Source organism: Mytilus galloprovincialis, chromosome 2, assembly GCF_965363235.1.
Source record: "Mytilus galloprovincialis chromosome 2, xbMytGall1.hap1.1, whole genome shotgun sequence".
NCBI lineage: Eukaryota > Metazoa > Mollusca > Bivalvia > Mytilida > Mytilidae > Mytilus > Mytilus galloprovincialis.
This window is the reverse complement of record NC_134839.1, coordinates 45,692,394-45,710,015: the sequence shown is the minus strand read 5'-3', so window position 1 is coordinate 45,710,015 and position 17,622 is coordinate 45,692,394. Positions and strand designations below refer to the sequence as shown.

Genomic DNA, 17,622 nt, shown 5'->3' with positions numbered 1-17,622 from the left:
AAATAAATTTCTAAGCACATCTTTTGTGCACTTTTTCGTCTCTGTACAATGTGTTTAGGATTGTGTTTATAATCGTGTTTAGCTTAGAAATAAGTTATTTCTAAACACTTTCATTTTTAAACACATTAAAAGTGTTTAAATTGTATGTCTCGGGTGCACCTAAACAAAAATTGATAAAAAGATGAAAAACATTTTTTATTTCCACAAAAATACATTAATATCTATTTGTTTTTATTAAACCTTTTTGAAAATGCTTTTAAGTGACAATTCGTGTATAAAATATTTAAAAAATATTACCAATCATATATTCTATTACTGTAAACAGAAATAGAATTGTAATTCATTTGTTCAATGATCAGAGCAAGGGGTTTGAGAAAAAAAAGTAAACAGCTTTGCCTAACGGGTGAAAAAAAATTGTTAGGGTCTTGACGAATTGCCATTCAGCTTACAGTTTTGCTTTATACATAACAAAAAGAAATTGCTAACGCTTGGGTTTTTCCCTAAACAGTATTGAATTTTCCGCTACAAGTAATATATTTTATGGTGACTCTTGACTGAGATTTAATTGAAATAATCTGTATTCATGTGCATAGTGCTCTTTTAACGGATACGTTGACGTACCCGTTAGTTATCGGGTTTAACGGAACATTTAACTGAGACGTTAACGGGTGCGTTAATTAACGGAAGCTTTGTGAATACGAAATAAAATTAGCGGAAATTTAACGGAAATGTTAACGGGTCCGTTAGCTAACGGATGCTTTGTGAATAAGCTCCCAGGCCTTTTCTTGTATCTTAATTTTGCCAAACAAAAAAATATCATAGAAAATGGCCATTTCAAGTCAAATTAGTCAATTTGAAGATGTTTTTTAATGACTCAATGCCATAAAAATAGACATATTGAATTGTTTTACATTGTATTATCAGGGCCTTTTATAGCTGACTATGCGGTATGGGCTTTGCTCATTGTTGAAGACCGTACTGTGACCTATATTTGTTAATGTCTGTGTCATTTTGGTCTATTGTGGAAAGTTGTCTCATTGGCAATCATACCACATCTTCTTTTTTTATATATATGTTTTAAAGTGCACATGTTAAATTATTTTCATTTATTTATATATGTTTATAATGGAAGAACTCATTTTCTTGATTTCAGGATTTCCATGAAGAACATGCACTCCAGGCATTTCGAAAATTTGACAAAAAAAATACTGGTAGCATAAGTGCCAAAGATTTTGAATATTTGATGGTTACATTGAAGAGTTTTTTGTTGTCTGAATTTGTTCAAGACAACCTTATTACAGTAAGTTTTAAATTGACTCATTTAAGAAAGTCACTGTGTATTATTCTTATGCCCAAGCCATAGCAGAGGGGGCATATAGTTTTACCCTTGTCTGTCTGTATGTCTGTACGTCCCAAAGTTGGTTTTCCCTATTCTAATTTTAGTTTGCCTCAACCAATTGCTTTGGAAAATAAACACAAAACTTATTTCCACAAATCTCAGATCAAGTACAAATTTGTGTAGGGTCAAGTTTACAGTTCTTTAGTTATGTCCCTTTATAACATTAAATATAAAATGCAAGCGTGGGCATCATCTGTGTCCTATGAAGACATTTGCAAATTTTCTTTCTTTACAGTTATCTTATGGGGCAATTTGTATGTTCATCAATATGCCATTCCTTAATTGTTTTCTTAAAGATCGTATAAGGCTTATTATGATACATGTTTTGTCTATACTGTAACAGGCTTTTTAAATTATTGTCAATACTGACCTCATATGCTATATAAACATTCAAAAAAGATTCTTGTCAAAAAAGATGTCTTGCTGACCATTTTTCACATAAAAATAAATGCTTGAGTGTGTTGGGTAAAATCATATGTGATGTATGTCTCAGAAAAAAATATTTCACTGCTGCAGACTTCTTTTACAGTACGAAACTGTTTAGCAGCAGTTAGTCCTAACTATCCACATTTTATACTTGGTTGTCTTGTTTAATTTTGACAACTGGATTTTTTTTCTCTCAAATCTCTTCTACTTTTTCAGAGCATATTGATATAGATATTAATCGATTTTTATTATATATAATTAATTATTTGTCTTTTATAATTATTAATAGGTAACTGTTGGAGGGGGTGGACACCGACACGTCAGCTATGCCTATTTTTCAGCTTTTGTCTCATTGCTAAATAATATGGAATTGGTAAAGAAGTTATACCTTGCCATAACTAGAGGGAACAGAAATGTTGAGGTCACAAAAGGTATTATTGTTTAAGCTAGATTAGTCATCAAGGCACTTTTTCATTAATACATTACAGCAAAATGCCTCGAATGTGTGGGTAAAGGATATATGTTTGGTTAGGTTGCTTGATAGCTAACCGTGCAGTCATTATTAAGTTAGGTATACTACTCTCCTTCAAAAGTAGACAAGCCCGCTAGATATCCAATCTATCTGTCTGTAGGACTAGACTACTCCGAAAGGAGGGTAGTATACCTAGCCTAATAATGTTTACAGAACTAACAAGCAAGCTAACCAAGTGTATTACATTTACCTACACACTCGAGGCATTTTTCTGTAGAATGAAAATAGAGATAGGTTTATATGTTAATGGAAAACAATCAATTCAACATAGACCTTCAACAGCAAAAATTATCAGCAAAGTTAGACCTAAAAATAGGTCTATACGACTGAAATTGTCAATTGATAGTTAATTTTACCCAATTATTTAGTTTTTCAAAACAGCCAAAAAGTTTAGCAAAGACAGACTTACAAATAGGTCAACTTGATTGAAATCTTTTAATAGATGGAGAGAATTTTAAATGACATGTTTAAAGTTTGCTATGGGATGTTGATTTTGCTCATTGTTGAGAGCTGTACATTGACCTATCTATTAGTATGCACCTCATTTGATCTTTGGTTGATTTTGCTCATTGTTGAGAGCTGTACATTGACCTATCTATTAGTATGCACCTCGTTTGATCTCTGGTTGATTTTGCTCATTGTTGAGAGATGTACATTGACCTATCTATTAGTATGCACCTCGTTTGATCTCTGGTTGATTTTGCTCATTGTTGAGAGCTGTACATTGACCTATCTATTAGTATGCACCTCATTTGATCTTTGGTTGATTTTGCTCATTGTTGAGAGCTGTACATTGACCTATCTATTAGTATGCACCTCAATTAATCTCTGGTTGATTTATTCATTGTTGAGAACTGTACATTGACCTATCTATTAGTATGCACCTCATTTGATCTTTGGTTGATTTTGCTCATTGTTGAGAGCTGTACATTGACCTATCTATTAGTATGCACCTCATTTGATCTTTGGTTGATTTTGCTCATTGTTGAGAGCTGTACATTGACCTATCTATTAGTATGCACCTCATTTGATCTCTGGTTGATTTTGCTCATTGTTGAGAGCTGTACATTGACCTATCTATTAGTATGCACCTCGTTTGATCTCTGGTTGATTTTGCTCATTGTTGAGAGCTGTGCATTGACCTATCTATTAGTATGCACCTCATTTGATCTCTGGTTGATTTTGCTCATTGTTGAGAGCTGTACATTGACCTATCTATTAGTATGCACCTCATTTGATCTTTGGTTGATTTTGCTCATTGTTGAGAGCTGTACATTGACCTATCTATTAGTATGCACCTCATTTGATCTTTGGTTGAATTTTGCTCATTGTTGAGAGCTGTACATTGACCTATCTATTAGTATGCACCTCATTTGATCTCTGGTTGATTTTGCTCATTGTTGAGAGCTGTACATTGACCTATCTATTAGTATGCACCTCATTTGATCTCTGGTTGATTTTGCTCATTGTTGAGAGCTGTACATTGACCTATCTATTAGTATGCACCTCATTTGATCTCTGGTTGATTTTGCTCATTGTTGAGAGCTGTACATTGACCTATCTATTAGTATGCACCTCATTTGATCTCTGGTTGATTTTGCTCATTGTTGAGAGCTGTACATTGACCTATCTATTAGTCTGCACCTCATTTGATCTTTGGTTGATTTTGCTCATTGTTGAGAGCTGTACATTGACCTATCTATTAGTATGCACCTCATTTAATCTCTGGTTGATTTTTGTCTCATTGTCAATCATACCACTTCTCTTTATTCATATCATTTTATTATAATGTCATTTGAACTGTCAGATTAGAGGCAATTTTTATATGCTTGGGGATATCCTCAAGAATTTTTTTTCTGTAGGGTCATTTTATTGACTTTTGTTCTCATACTGTCTAATTTCCACCTTATTCATTCATCAATTCCAATATGTAAACAAGGGGCGCCTGATGCAGCTGTTTATTCATGACAAATTTTAATAGAATTGAAGGTTAAAAAAGAAAACAAATTGGAATAATTCCTGTTTTGTATCTGCCTTTTATTTTTTCAGAGGAAATGTTGTACCAAGCTCAAGAATTTGCACAGATTACACCATTAGAAATAGATATTTTATGCCAACTTGTTGGTATACAGCACCAAACTGGGTATGTTTCAACTTTTTTTTTATTTGCATTTCCTAATAATGTTTATATAAACTGAACATCTATAAACATAAGTTTGATACAAAGCTTGTATATCTCAAACCCATTAAAGCTGAAATGGGAAGAAATATTTCAAACGTCACTTATTTATTTTTATATTTGGAAATAAATTGGAAATGAAGGTCCTTTATAACCCAAATTATTGTCATATCAAAAATGTTTTTTGTTATCTCAATATTATTGAGGCAGTATATTGTTGTGAAGTCATCCAATAATGATTAGTTTAACTGTGCCTTGAAATGTCCATCTTTTTTTTGTATTGTTAAAACTTAAAATATAGAGTCCAACCACCACTCCAAGGTGTGCCACAAACAAGGTTGGATTTTTCTGGACACTAACTTGGCAATGTTGCAGATCATAGGCTTGGCTACAATTTTTTGGGAGAAAAAAATCAGATGTGGGGTATATGTCAAAAGAGAAAGAGAGAAACCCAACAACCAAAAGAGAAAGAGAAAACCCAACAACACAATATTTTGTCATACCACAGCTTATTATACTGTATGGGTTTTGTTCATTGTTAAAGTCAATACAGTGCCGTATAGCATGTATAGTTGTTAATAGATATAGGAAGATGGGGTATGAGTGCCAATGAGACCACTCTCCATTCAAGTAACAATTTATAAAAGTAAACCATTATAGGTCAAAGTATGGCCTCCAACACAGTTTCTTGGCTCACCCCGTACAGCAAGCTATAAAGGGCCTAAAAATTACTAGAGTAAAACTTGGGTCTCTGGTGGGTAGTTGTCTCATTAACATTCATATCACATCTAATTATTTTTATATGCAAATAAAGTGTAGCTCTTATATATGATCATTGGAATAGCTATAACTGGCCAAATGATTATTTAATTATACAGGAAGAAAACTGTGCACTACAACTGAAAATAGTTCCTGGGTCTTCTGCAGTTAAGGACTACTACTAATCATTAAGATTTTAATAATGCAATTCCAGAAGGAAATCTTCAATACTAATTAGGTATCAACTCGCATTTTGAAATTTTTTATATGATTTAAACAGTTTTTTTTCAAAATCACAAAAGTTAAAATTGCATTTTAGTCTAAAATGACAAAATTGCAATAAAAAATGCACGCTATAATCACTGAATTTACAGTATATAATTGTTCCCATGAGGATTATGTATAAGAAATTTTCCCAAACTAGCCAGTATATGAGGACATTTATTCAGAACATCATTTGAAGTTATAAACAATACCTCTTTCCCTATTTCTGTCTATATTAAAATTAGATTGACCTGGGCAAACCTTCATAAAACGTATTCATAACTGAAAGTAAAAAAATGTGTGCTTAAAATACAAAATCCTAATTTACACAACCACAATCCCTCTCAAAATCATGCTTGGATTTCTTGGCAATGGAGATTATGGTGCTTTGAATCATTTCAGTTCTTACAGGGGCTCAAAAGGGACTAAATTTAAAAATGTGGGATTGAGACCAAACTCCAAGTATTTATATTTCTTTAACATTAAGTTTTATCCATTCCTATCTTTTGTAGTCGAATTAATTTTGAAGATTTAGAGGTAATTTCACCAATAGAAGGACGAGAGACTCCATTTACACTACAGATGCAGATTGCTGAGGTAAGTTACACGTTACAGTTCATCTTTCCACATAATAGTGGAAAGACCTATTGTATTTGTTCTGATTACTTTTTTTCCTCTTCCCCCAAATTTATTTCGTGCCCTGTTTTGTGGTTTCACAAGACATTGCTTACATATTTTTGCATATGATAACAACAGTTATTGCGCTTTAAAGACCAACCCTGTTTAGTTGAAAATTTTTATTGTAAGAGTTATCTCCCCAAACACTGTTTTCTTTGTAGTGAAATCTCCTCTGTTACAGCAATTAAAGCCACAGATTTATTTTAACTAATTGCTCGCAATATTCTCAGTATTTTATGTCAAATTTTGATGGAATCAATACGGACTCCATGTGAGAATTATTTCTCCTAATGCATTTGAAATAAGTGATATGCATTTGTAACTGGTAAACCATAAATGATAGAGACCTAGGGTCTGTTAATTTGAGCTCCTTGGTCAAACGAATAGAAAACTAGGTCAAGGTCAAAGGTTAAGGTCATTTGTTTTTAGTTTTCCTTGTTCCTTGATCTCCTCTATCACTTTTAAAGATATATATATAGACAAGAACTAGTTCAAAATGTTTGCCTATCAATCCAATGCCATCTTATAAGAGTTATATGACCATAAATATTTCAATTTAAGGTTAATTGATTATTACTCAAACTTAGCCATTGGGTTTTTTGAAAACTGTAGATTGACATGTGACCTTGAAAAAAATATCAACTGGAAGTGACTAGCTATTTTTGCACTTATTTCATGGATAAGTAACTAGAAACTTTATATTTTTTTTTAAATAAACCTATCATTTGAGACCTGGCCTTGAAGGCATAAAACTTTGCTCAGTGCTCGGAGCACAAAAATCATGCTTGAAACATGAAATCCAGCAATTTGATTGGTTGATTTTCAAGTCTGAGAACAAAAATTATGCTCGAAAGTTTTATGACCGTGAGGCCTGAAGTGAATTTCAATAAACCAGAAGTACCTAATACCTCCCTTTTTAAAGGCAAAACTATATAGAAACCATATATTTTTTTGAATCAGTGTTAATAGAGCTATCATGTCAGACCAGAAATAAAATTTTTCAAACTGGAAGTTGACAAGTATCTCCCTTACTTCAGTCAAAAATATATAGAAACATTTATTTATTGAATCAGTATGAAGAATCCGATGCTTAGATGCCAAATAACTTTGAGTAAACCAAAAGTAGCTTCTCATCTATAATTTATGAAATTGATGTGGAAAGACCTTCTGAACAATTTGTTTTTAATTTTTTATAAGCATTGTTTCAATGAATATCAAAGTATTGCTTTGTTTTCTATCAAAAAAGTTATTACTGTAACTGTGGATTTATGCCTATAATCCTACAGAAAATTTATACTTTGTTGAACTTTTAAACATTAATTTTACCTAAAACCATGAAATCCATACCTGTTAATGTGCATATCCTTGGGCTTTGCTTTTTTAACAAAACTTTTTTTATTCAAGATGCAATATTATAGTAGTTTCTCAATTCCATTCATATGTTGAAAAGTTCTTTTCAGTTTCTGGATGTACCATACAGCTTCAGCATTTTTTTCTGAATTGGTTGGCTACCAAAATCCTTTTATCAGCCCATTAAATTCTATTTGGAATTTTATTCTCAATGACTACACCTGGAAACCGCTCATTTTACCACTTCAGCACCATTCCGTTCAACTGAAGCAGGAAAGAATTATAAAGAAGATATATTTTACTTTCAGAAACTATTTAAATTTTATAATATCTAAATCTTAATAAAGTTATAGCTGCATATGGCAGCATATCTACTGTTCTTGTATTTTGTTTTTTGTCTACAGGAAAAACTACGGTTTGAACAAGGAACAGAAAGAACTCCACTACTGAGTGTTTTGGAATCTGGGTACAGATTTTTTCTTGGCTCTATAGCTGGAGGTCAGTTTTCTATATATTAATATATGATATTGAGTTTACACTCAGTAAAAGATCACTCTGACCCTGATTAATTGCCTGTTGGTATTATATTTTTTCTACATTGGCATAGGTATAAGGGAAGGGTTGAAATCTCAAGAAAAAAAAAAGATGTTTAACCAAGCTTCATTTTTGTGCCTGTCCCAAGTCAGGATCCTCTGACCTTTGTTAGTCTTGTATGATTTTTTGCTTTAATTCATTTATATTTTTCCGAGTTTATTATGATCATTATCACTGAACAAGTACACATTTTTGTTAAGGGGCCAGCTGAAGCATGCATTGGGGTGTGTGATTTTCTGGCAGTATTGAAGACCCATTAGTGGCCTTCGGTTGTGTTGTTGTCTCTTTGACACATTCCCAATTTCCAATATCAATTTTAGTGTATGAAATTATGTACATTTTTTATCTTCAGCTACTGGTGCTACTGCTGTGTATCCAATTGATCTTGTCAAAACCAGACTTCAGAATCAGAGATCAGCAATGGTGGGAGAATTAATGTACAAAAATAGCTGGGATTGTTTTAATAAAGTGTTACGACATGAAGGTGCTAGAGGTCTTTACCGTGGCCTGGGACCACAACTAGTAGGAGTATGTCCAGAAAAGGCTATTAAACTGACTGTAAGTAAATATAAACATATTGCACTATGGATTCATTTATATAGATAGGAAGCTTTTTTTTTGGTTTGGTTAAAAGTAACTGTTTTGAGGGTACTCAATTTTAAGGTATATTCATTTGCTCTATCAAAGAAACTATAAATTTACAGAAAACTGAAATTACTTGAAGCATATACTGCTAATGTTATTATTATCACTTTTTTTTTTCGTAATCAGTAGGGCAAATCTTATTCCTTATATTTCTTACACAAAAACCATGTGTTCTGGTAGTTAGAAACATTAATCTTTTCATTGTTTTGTAAGTGAATTATTTATTGTTATTTTTAATATTTGTTTAAATATTTTGAGACTAGTAAATAATGATTATACATTTTGATTTGATTTTAGATGAATGATTTTATGAGAGACCAGTTGATGAATAAGGATGGTTCTCTGCCTCTTTGGGCTGAAATGGTTGCTGGTGGAACGGTTAGTATATTTCTTTTTTTATGACCCCCGCAACGAAGTTGTTGGTGCCATATAGTTTTACCCTTGTCCTAAATTCCGAAATTCCGTAATTACGATATTCCGTAATTCCGTCATTCTGCAACAAACCATTATACAGAGTTTTTTTTCTAAACGCCTTCAGATATTGGGCTAATTTTTGGTATTTAAGTTGACCATGATGAGTTACAGATCATTTTAAGTTTCGTTCCGCTCCACTAATTTTTGCCGAAATTACAAATTTTGGACTTTTAGAAATTGTTGAAAATCATAGTTATACAGATATTTTTTCTATACTCCTCCAGATTTTGAGCTGATTTTTTATATGTGAGACAACCATCATGTTTGTGTCCACATGTGTGATTTTTCAACTTTTTGGGACGGGGCATTTGACACATCGTGTTCTGTCCTCAATTAGCTGTGCATTGTAGATCTTACATCTATAAACAAATGTGTAGTCCATCAACCATTTATCTCTTTGCCAAATGACTATGTGAGCTTGAAAATTGAGACTACTAAAATTGTCATTTAAATCCTTAATGGAGTTATTGTCTTAAAGATGATTTGTATCCGTTTTATCCATGATATGTAGAGAGAAATTGTTTAATTAGCAAAGGTTAAGCTTAATTAGAATCTACAATTAACATGGCCATGATCCCTTACAGTAGTTATTTGAATTGAAAGATGGTTTTTACTAATTTTTTTTAAGGTTGCTAATTTTTTGAAGGTACAAAAAATTAGGAAAATATTTAAAAAAAAATTTCATTACAAATTTTATTCAATACTTTTAGTTGTTACTTTATGATATGGTACACAAATCAACCAAAAAAAAAATCAATTTGTTTAGGCCCCTGATGACTTTTAAAATGTTTGTATCATTGAAAAAGCTCCAAATTATCTCCCTGTGGTGAAAAAAATGTCATTTTTTTTAGCTCACCTGGCCCATAGTGCCAAGTGAGCTTTTCTCATCACTTGGCGTCCACCGTTGTCATCGTCGTTGTCCTGCGTGTTCGTCCTGTGTCGTCGTCTGTAGTTGTTAACTTTTACAAAAATCTTCTTCTCTGAAACTACTGAACCAAATATAGCCAAACTTGGCCACAATCATCATTGGGGTATCTAGTTTAGAAAATGGGTTGTGTGACCCAGCCAACCAACCAAGATGGCCACCATGGCTAAAAATAGAACATAGGGAAAAATGTAGATTTTGGCTTATAACTCTAAAACCAAAGCATTTAGAGCAAATCTGACATGGGTTAAAATTGTTTATCAGGTGAAGATCTATCTGCCCTAAAATTTTCAGATGAATCGGACAACCAATTATTGGGTTTCTGCCCCTGAATTGGCAATTTAAGGAAATTTTGCCGTTTTTTGGCTTTTATCTTGAATATTATTATAGATAGAGATAAACTATATGCAGCAATAATGTTCATCAAAGTAAGATCTACAAATAAGTCAGCATGACCAAAATGGTCAATTGACCCCTTAAGGAGTTATTGCCCTTTATAGTCATTTTTGACCAATTTTTCGTAAATTTTTGTAATCTTTTACAAAAATCTTCTCCTGTAAAACTATTGGGCCTAATTTAACCATACTTGGCATCAATTATCATTAAGGTATCTAGTTTAAAAAATGTGTGTGGTGACCCAGCCAACCAACCAAGATGGCCGCCATGGCTAAAAATAGAACATAGGGTAAAATGTAGATTTTAGCTTATAACTCTAAAACCAAAGCATTAAGAGCAATTCAGACTTGGGGGTTTAATTGATTTGCAAGTCAAGATCTATTTGCCCTGAAATTTTCAGATGAATTGGACAACCGGTTGTTGGGTTGCTGCCCCTGAATTGGTAATTTTTAAGGAAATTTTGCTGTTTTTGGTTGTTATCTTGAATATTATTATAGATAGAGATAAACTGTAAACAGCAATAATGTTCAGCAAAGTAAGATCCACAAATAAGTCACATGACCAAAATGGTCAGTTGACCCCTTTATGAGTTATTGCCCTTTACAGTTAATTTTTAATAATTTTTAACCGGATTTTTGTGTCAAAAATGTTGGTTATTGATTTGGGGATACACGGCGGGCGGGCGGGCGGGCGGTCGGGCAGCAACCAAATGTTGTCTGTGCATTTACTCATGAAGCGTTCAACCAAACCTTTTAAAATTTTAATATGTTGTTACTGACAACAAAATGGAGGTCAAGTTAAATAATGACGATTTTGCCTTTTACCGTTAAGGAGTTACCGTTCTTGAAAGTTTAAAAAATGTTGTGTCCGTGCATTTACTCATGAAACGTTCAACCAAACCTTTTAAAATTTTAATATGTTGTTACTGACAACATAACGGAGGTCAAGTTCAATAATGACGATTTTTACTTTTACCGTTCAGGAGTTACTGTTCTTGAAAGTTTAAAAAATGTCGTGTCCGTGCATTTACTCATGAAGCAGTCAACCAAACCTTTTAAAATTTTAATATGTTGTTACTGACAACAAAATGGAGGTCAAGTTCAATAATGACGATTTTGACTTTTACCGTTCAGGAGTTACGGTTGTTTGTCCTGCTAGAGGGTCATTTTCTATCTAGTTTATATGTTGTTATTGTTGACAACATGGAAGTCAAGTTTGATATTGATAATCATAAATTTTACCTATTAGGAGTTTTGGTCCTTGTAATATTGATAAATGCCAGAACACAAATAAACGTTAAAGAATCCGGTTTACTGTCATTTTGACAGCTCTTGTCATAAATTTTGTAAATTTTTGTAAATTTTTACAAAATATTTTCTTCTGTACCTAAAGGGCCAAGTTCATTATAAATAGATGATTGTAAGAAGCAAGAATGTTCAGTAAAGTAAGATCTACAAACATATCACCATCACCAAAACACAATTTTGTCATTAATCCATCTGTGTCCTTTGTTTAATATGCACATAGACCAAGGTGAGCAACACAGGCTCTTAAGAGCCTCTAGTTTTGCATTAAAATTGAAATATCTTTTTTAACTCATTTAATTATTTTTTTTAAATAGGCTGTACATTGTTTTTGTACTGAAACTTAACTATTGTAAAATTTAAGCGATTTCTGTAATTTAGTTTTTTATTTTTTTTTTTTATTTCGACATTACCTTTTTTTTCAAAAGTTCAACAAAAAAATTTACCTCAACAAAAATGCATGCTTCTTTTGAAGGCAGATTGTGAGCCTAAATAAATGGTGACCCCATTTTTATACGACCGCAAAAATTGAAAATTCTCAGCAAAATAAGATTACATATAAGTCAACATGACGGTAATTGTCAACTGGCTCCATACATTGATTATTTCCTGGAGCACTGATTTTTACCCATGTTTTTTTTTTAACTTTTGTAAGAACTGTAGTGAAAATAAAGGAGATTTAAAGGCAAAACATGTCAGTAAAATAAGATAAAATGTGTTTATTGCCCATTTAACAGTGATCTTTTTTTACAAACCCAGTTATTTTCAAAAACTTGGAACTTACTGGTTAGATATCAGTGATATTGTTTGCCTCAAATTACAGCCGAAATTCGACCTTTTCCCCTAGAGAAAATTCCCAATTACTAAAAAAAATGGCTTAAAATTCCTCCCTAAAAGTTTTACACTTTCCCAAAACAGTGATGGCATTGGTAGTAATGATTGTAAATACCGTATTCATGTGTAAATTCATTTGCCAAAAATTGGCCTTTTAATACATGTATATCTTTTCCTTTATTTAATTTTTTTTTTATGAAAGTATTATCTTATTAACGTAACTTTTTATTTGTTGTTTTCAGGCAGGTGCTTCACAAGTTATGTTTACAAATCCTTTAGAAATTGTTAAGATTCGTCTGCAAGTTGCTGGTGAAATAGTGGGAGGTGCTAGAGTTAGTGCTTTTACAGTAATAAAAGAGCTTGGAATAATGGGACTTTACAAGGTATGTATAATATATCATAGTGAGGGCTCTCTACTGTTATACATGTTTTACATGATGTATATGGTTTTTGTTAAATTCATCCAATTATAATAAAAGATACCTTTTCCTGATAACATTTGAAATTTTAGTAAAATATAACAATCAACAATCAGGCTGCAGACATGAAATTCAAAATTTTTGAAGATTTAAAAAAAAAATTGCTGTAAATTTATGGTAACAAATACACCCTCAAACATCCACTCTTTTCCAACAAAAAAAGTATTTTTCATGATCAAAAGATTGAATTTGAAAATTAATTTGTGTAGGCATTTAACATAGATGTAAACCCTTCAGTCTTCTGAAAGGACATTTCAAAATTGACTTGCAAAGAATAATTATATAGATACATACCATACTGCATGTATTTTATGCACATGTTAATCTTTATTGATATTTGGTAGAAAGCTTTAGTTGTTATGTAATGTGGTTTGATATGCTTTAAGATTTCAAGCCTTTAAGCCTCTGTTTGCTGAAAACATGTATGTCCTTTGTTAATATGTTGCATATTTCTCAGCAATTATTAGTCAGAGCTCCTACCTTTGTATGAAGCTCCATCTTAACAAACCATATACCTGAAGACAATCCACACATATAAAATTTTGTCTCATTTTTCTCAATCACTTTTAATTGCAGCTTCATAGCTTTTAGATATTTCAGTAAAGGTATCATATGTGTAAGCTGTGTAAGACATTCTTAGATCTGATACTTACTGGTATATTCTTCTTCTTTACCAAATACATGTGTGCATTAGGCTTCAAATGATTTCATTATCCCATGTAAGAATGTAAAAACATAGCCATTTCATGTCTTTTCTAAAACATTTCATTATTCAACATCACATTTATTGAACAGAAATGTCTGATAAAGGGATAAAAAAGGACATTTTAATTTTTATACGACCGCAAAAATTGAAAATTTTTGGTCGTATATTGGTATCGCGTTGGCGTCGTCGTCTGTGTCGTCATGGTCCGAATACTTTTAGTTTTCGCACTCTAACTTTAGTAAAAGTAAATAGAAATCTATGAAATTTTAACACAAGGTGACGACAAAAGGAAGGTTGGGATTGATTTGGGAGTTTTGGTCCCAACATTTTAGGAATTAGGGGCCAAGAAGGGCCCAAATAAGCATTTTCTAGGTTTTCGCACTATAACTTTAGTTTAAGTAAATAGAAATCTATGAAATTTTGACACAAGGTTTATGACCACAAAAGGAAGGTTGGGATTGATTTTGGGAGTTTTGGTTCCAACAGTTTAGGAATTAGGGGCCAAAAAAGGGCCCAAATAAGCATTATTCTTGGTTTTCGCACAATAACTTTAGTATAAGTAAATAGAAATCAATGAAATTTAAACACAAGGTTTATGACCACAAAAGGAAAGTTGGGATTGATTTTGGGAGTTGAGGTCCCAACAGATTAGGAATTAGGGGCCAAAAAGGGGTCCAAATAAGCATTATTCTTGGTTTTTGCACCATAACTTCAGTATTAGTAAATAGAAATCAATGAAATTTAAACACAAGGTTTATGACCACAAAAGGAAGGTTGGGATTGATTTTGAGAGTTTTAGTTCCAATAGTTTAGGAATTAGGGGCCAAAAAAGGGCCAAAATAAGCATTATTCTTGGTTTTCGCACAATAACTTTAGTATAAGTAAATAGAAATCAATGAAATTTAAACACAAGGTTTATGACCACAAAAGGAAGGTTGGGATTGATTTTGGGAGTTGAGGTCCCAACAGATTAGGAATTAGGGGCCAAAAAGGGGCCAAATAAGCATAATTCTTGGTTTTCGCACCAGGGATGGGGTAATCGTAATCTGTAATCGTAATCGATTGTAATTGATTACATTTTTTCAAGTAATCGACAGTAAGCTGTAATCGAAGACATTTTCGATTACATGTAATCGTAATTTAATCGATTACAGTAAATATTTGGATGTAATCATCGATTACTTTTCGATTACATTTTGATTACTTTAGTAAAATAGTTTGATGAAAAATATCCTATTTCAGAGGAAAATATGTATGTTATCACTTTGTAGTACATATAAAATATTATGCATCAACAATACTTGCTAGTTAAGCAACTGCCTTATTTCTATCTATTGTGTGAAGCTGCATTATGAGCAACCAGATCCCTACCTAAATTTACTTTATATCTACCTTTTGAAACAAATTGATGTATGTGCTTGTCAATAATTCAAGAGCTTTAATATTAAAACAAGAAAATAGATTTGAAATAATAAAATCGATCTTACATAAGAAATGTGTCTGGCTTTCGCTAAGTTCTGTACTACATTTTTAGCTCACCTGGCCTAAAAGGCCAAGTGAGCTTTTCTCATCACTTGGCGTCAGGCGTGCGTCGTCGTCCGTCGTCGTCGTTAACTTTTACAAAAATCTTCTCCTCTGAAACTACTGGGCAAAATTAAACCAAACTTGGCCACAATCATCATTGGGGTATCTAGTTTAAAAAATGTGTCCGGTGACCCGGCCAACCATCCAAGATGGCCGCCATGGCTAAAAATAGAACATAGGGGTAAAATGCAGTTTTTGGCTTATAACTCAAAAACCAAATCATTTAGAGCAAATCTGACAGGGGTAGAATTGTTAAACAGGTGAACATCTATCTGCCCTGAAATTTTTAGATGAATCAGATAACCCGTTGTTGGGTTGCTGCCCCTGAATTAGTAATTTTAAGGAAATTTTGCTGTTTTTGGTTATTATCTTGAATATTATTATAGATAGAGATAAACAGTAAACAGCAATAATGTTTAGCAAAGTAAGATTTACAAATAAGTCAACATGACTGAAATGGTCAGTTGACCCCTTTAGGAGTTACTGCCCTTTATAGTCAATTTTTAACCATTTTTCGTAAATCTTAGTAAAATTTTACAAAAATCTTCTCCTCTGAAACTACTGGGCCAAATTAATCCAAACTTGGCCACAATCATCTTTTGGGTTAGTAGTTTGAAAAATTTGTCCGGTGACCCGGCCATCAATCCAAGATGGCCGCCATGGCTAAAAATAGAACATGGGGTCAAATGCAGTTTTTGACTTATAACTCAAAACCCAAAGCATTTAGAGCAAATCTGACATGGAGTAAAATTGTTTATCAGTTCAAGATCTATCTGCCCTGAAATTTTCAGATGAATCAGACAACCCGTTGTTGGGTTGCTGGCCCTGAATTAGTAATTTTAAGGAAATTTTGCTCTTTTTGGTTATTATCTTGAATATTATTATAGATAGAGATAAACTATAAACAGCAATAATGTTCACCAAAGTAAGATTTACAAATAAGTCAACATGACTGAAATGGTCAGTTGACCCCTTTAGAAGTTATTGCCCTTTATAGTCAATTTTTAACCATTTTTCGTAAATTTTAGTAATCTTTTACAAAAATCTTCTCCTCTGAAACTACTGGGCCAAATTAATCCAAACTTGGCCACAATCATCTTTTGGGTTAGTAGTTTGAAAAATGTGTCCGCTGACCCGGCCATCTAACCAAAATGGCCGCCATGGCTAAAAATAGAACATGGGGTAAAATGCAGTTTTTGGCTTATAACTCAAAACCCAAAGCATTTAGAGCAAATCTGACATGGGATAAAATTGTTTATCAGGTCAACATTTATCTGCTCTGAAATTTTTAGATGAATCGGACAACCCGTTGTTGGGTTGCTGACCCTGAATTGTTAGTTTTAAGGAAATTTTGCTGTTTTTGGTCATTATCTTGAATATTATTATTGATAGAGATAAACTGTAAACAACAATAATGTTCAGCAAAGTAAGATTTACAAATAAGTCAACATGACCGAAATGGTCAATTGACCCCCTTAGGAGTTATTGTTCTTTATAGTCAATTTTTAACAATTTTCATAAAATTTGTAAATTTTTACTAACATTTTCCACTGAAACTAATGGGCCAAGTTCATTATAGATAGAGATAATTTTAATCAGCAAGAATGTTCAGTAAAGTAAGATGTACAAACACATCACCATCACCAAAACACAATTTTGTCATGAATCCATCTGCTTCCTTTAATATTCACATAGACCAAGGTGAGCGACACAGGCTCTTTAGAGCCTCTAGTTTAAAAGTAGTAAGCTTATTTGTATTAAATTTCCTGAAAACATAATTTTTAATCAGAGTTGAAATTAAAGCTTAGAATAGATAAACAGTTGATTTCTTAAATGTTATGATATACATGTGACCTTCTGCTGTTGTTTTTTTCTATGGTCGGGTTGTTGTCTCTTTGGCACATTCTCCATTTCCATTCTCAATTTTATGTATATAAATTAAATTTAAAAAAACACAAAATCCTTTTAACAATGAACCAATGGCAATGCATAGCAATTCTTTTTAGAAATAGATGTATCCCTTGACACTATAAATATATTTTGTATATAATTTGATTGAAGAAGTTAACAAATCTTAACAACATTCTCGCCTTT

The 17,622-nt window shown here is 32.4% G+C and overlaps 1 protein-coding gene across 2 annotated transcripts in view; it reads left to right on the top strand.

The window, feature by feature from the left end:
• Window positions 1-17,622, top strand: part of LOC143063677 (electrogenic aspartate/glutamate antiporter SLC25A13, mitochondrial-like) — a 54,314-nt gene that overhangs the window by 25,317 nt on the left and 11,375 nt on the right. For both annotated transcript variants that reach the window (XM_076235983.1, XM_076235984.1), the window contains exons 7-14: window positions 1,154-1,300; window positions 2,115-2,256; window positions 4,407-4,500; window positions 6,072-6,156; window positions 7,992-8,085; window positions 8,534-8,739; window positions 9,124-9,204; window positions 13,002-13,142. In XM_076235983.1, coding sequence (XP_076092098.1) covers window positions 1,154-1,300; window positions 2,115-2,256; window positions 4,407-4,500; window positions 6,072-6,156; window positions 7,992-8,085; window positions 8,534-8,739; window positions 9,124-9,204; window positions 13,002-13,142 — 990 coding nt within the window. The remainder of the gene's footprint in view (window positions 1-1,153; window positions 1,301-2,114; window positions 2,257-4,406; window positions 4,501-6,071; window positions 6,157-7,991; window positions 8,086-8,533; window positions 8,740-9,123; window positions 9,205-13,001; window positions 13,143-17,622) is intronic.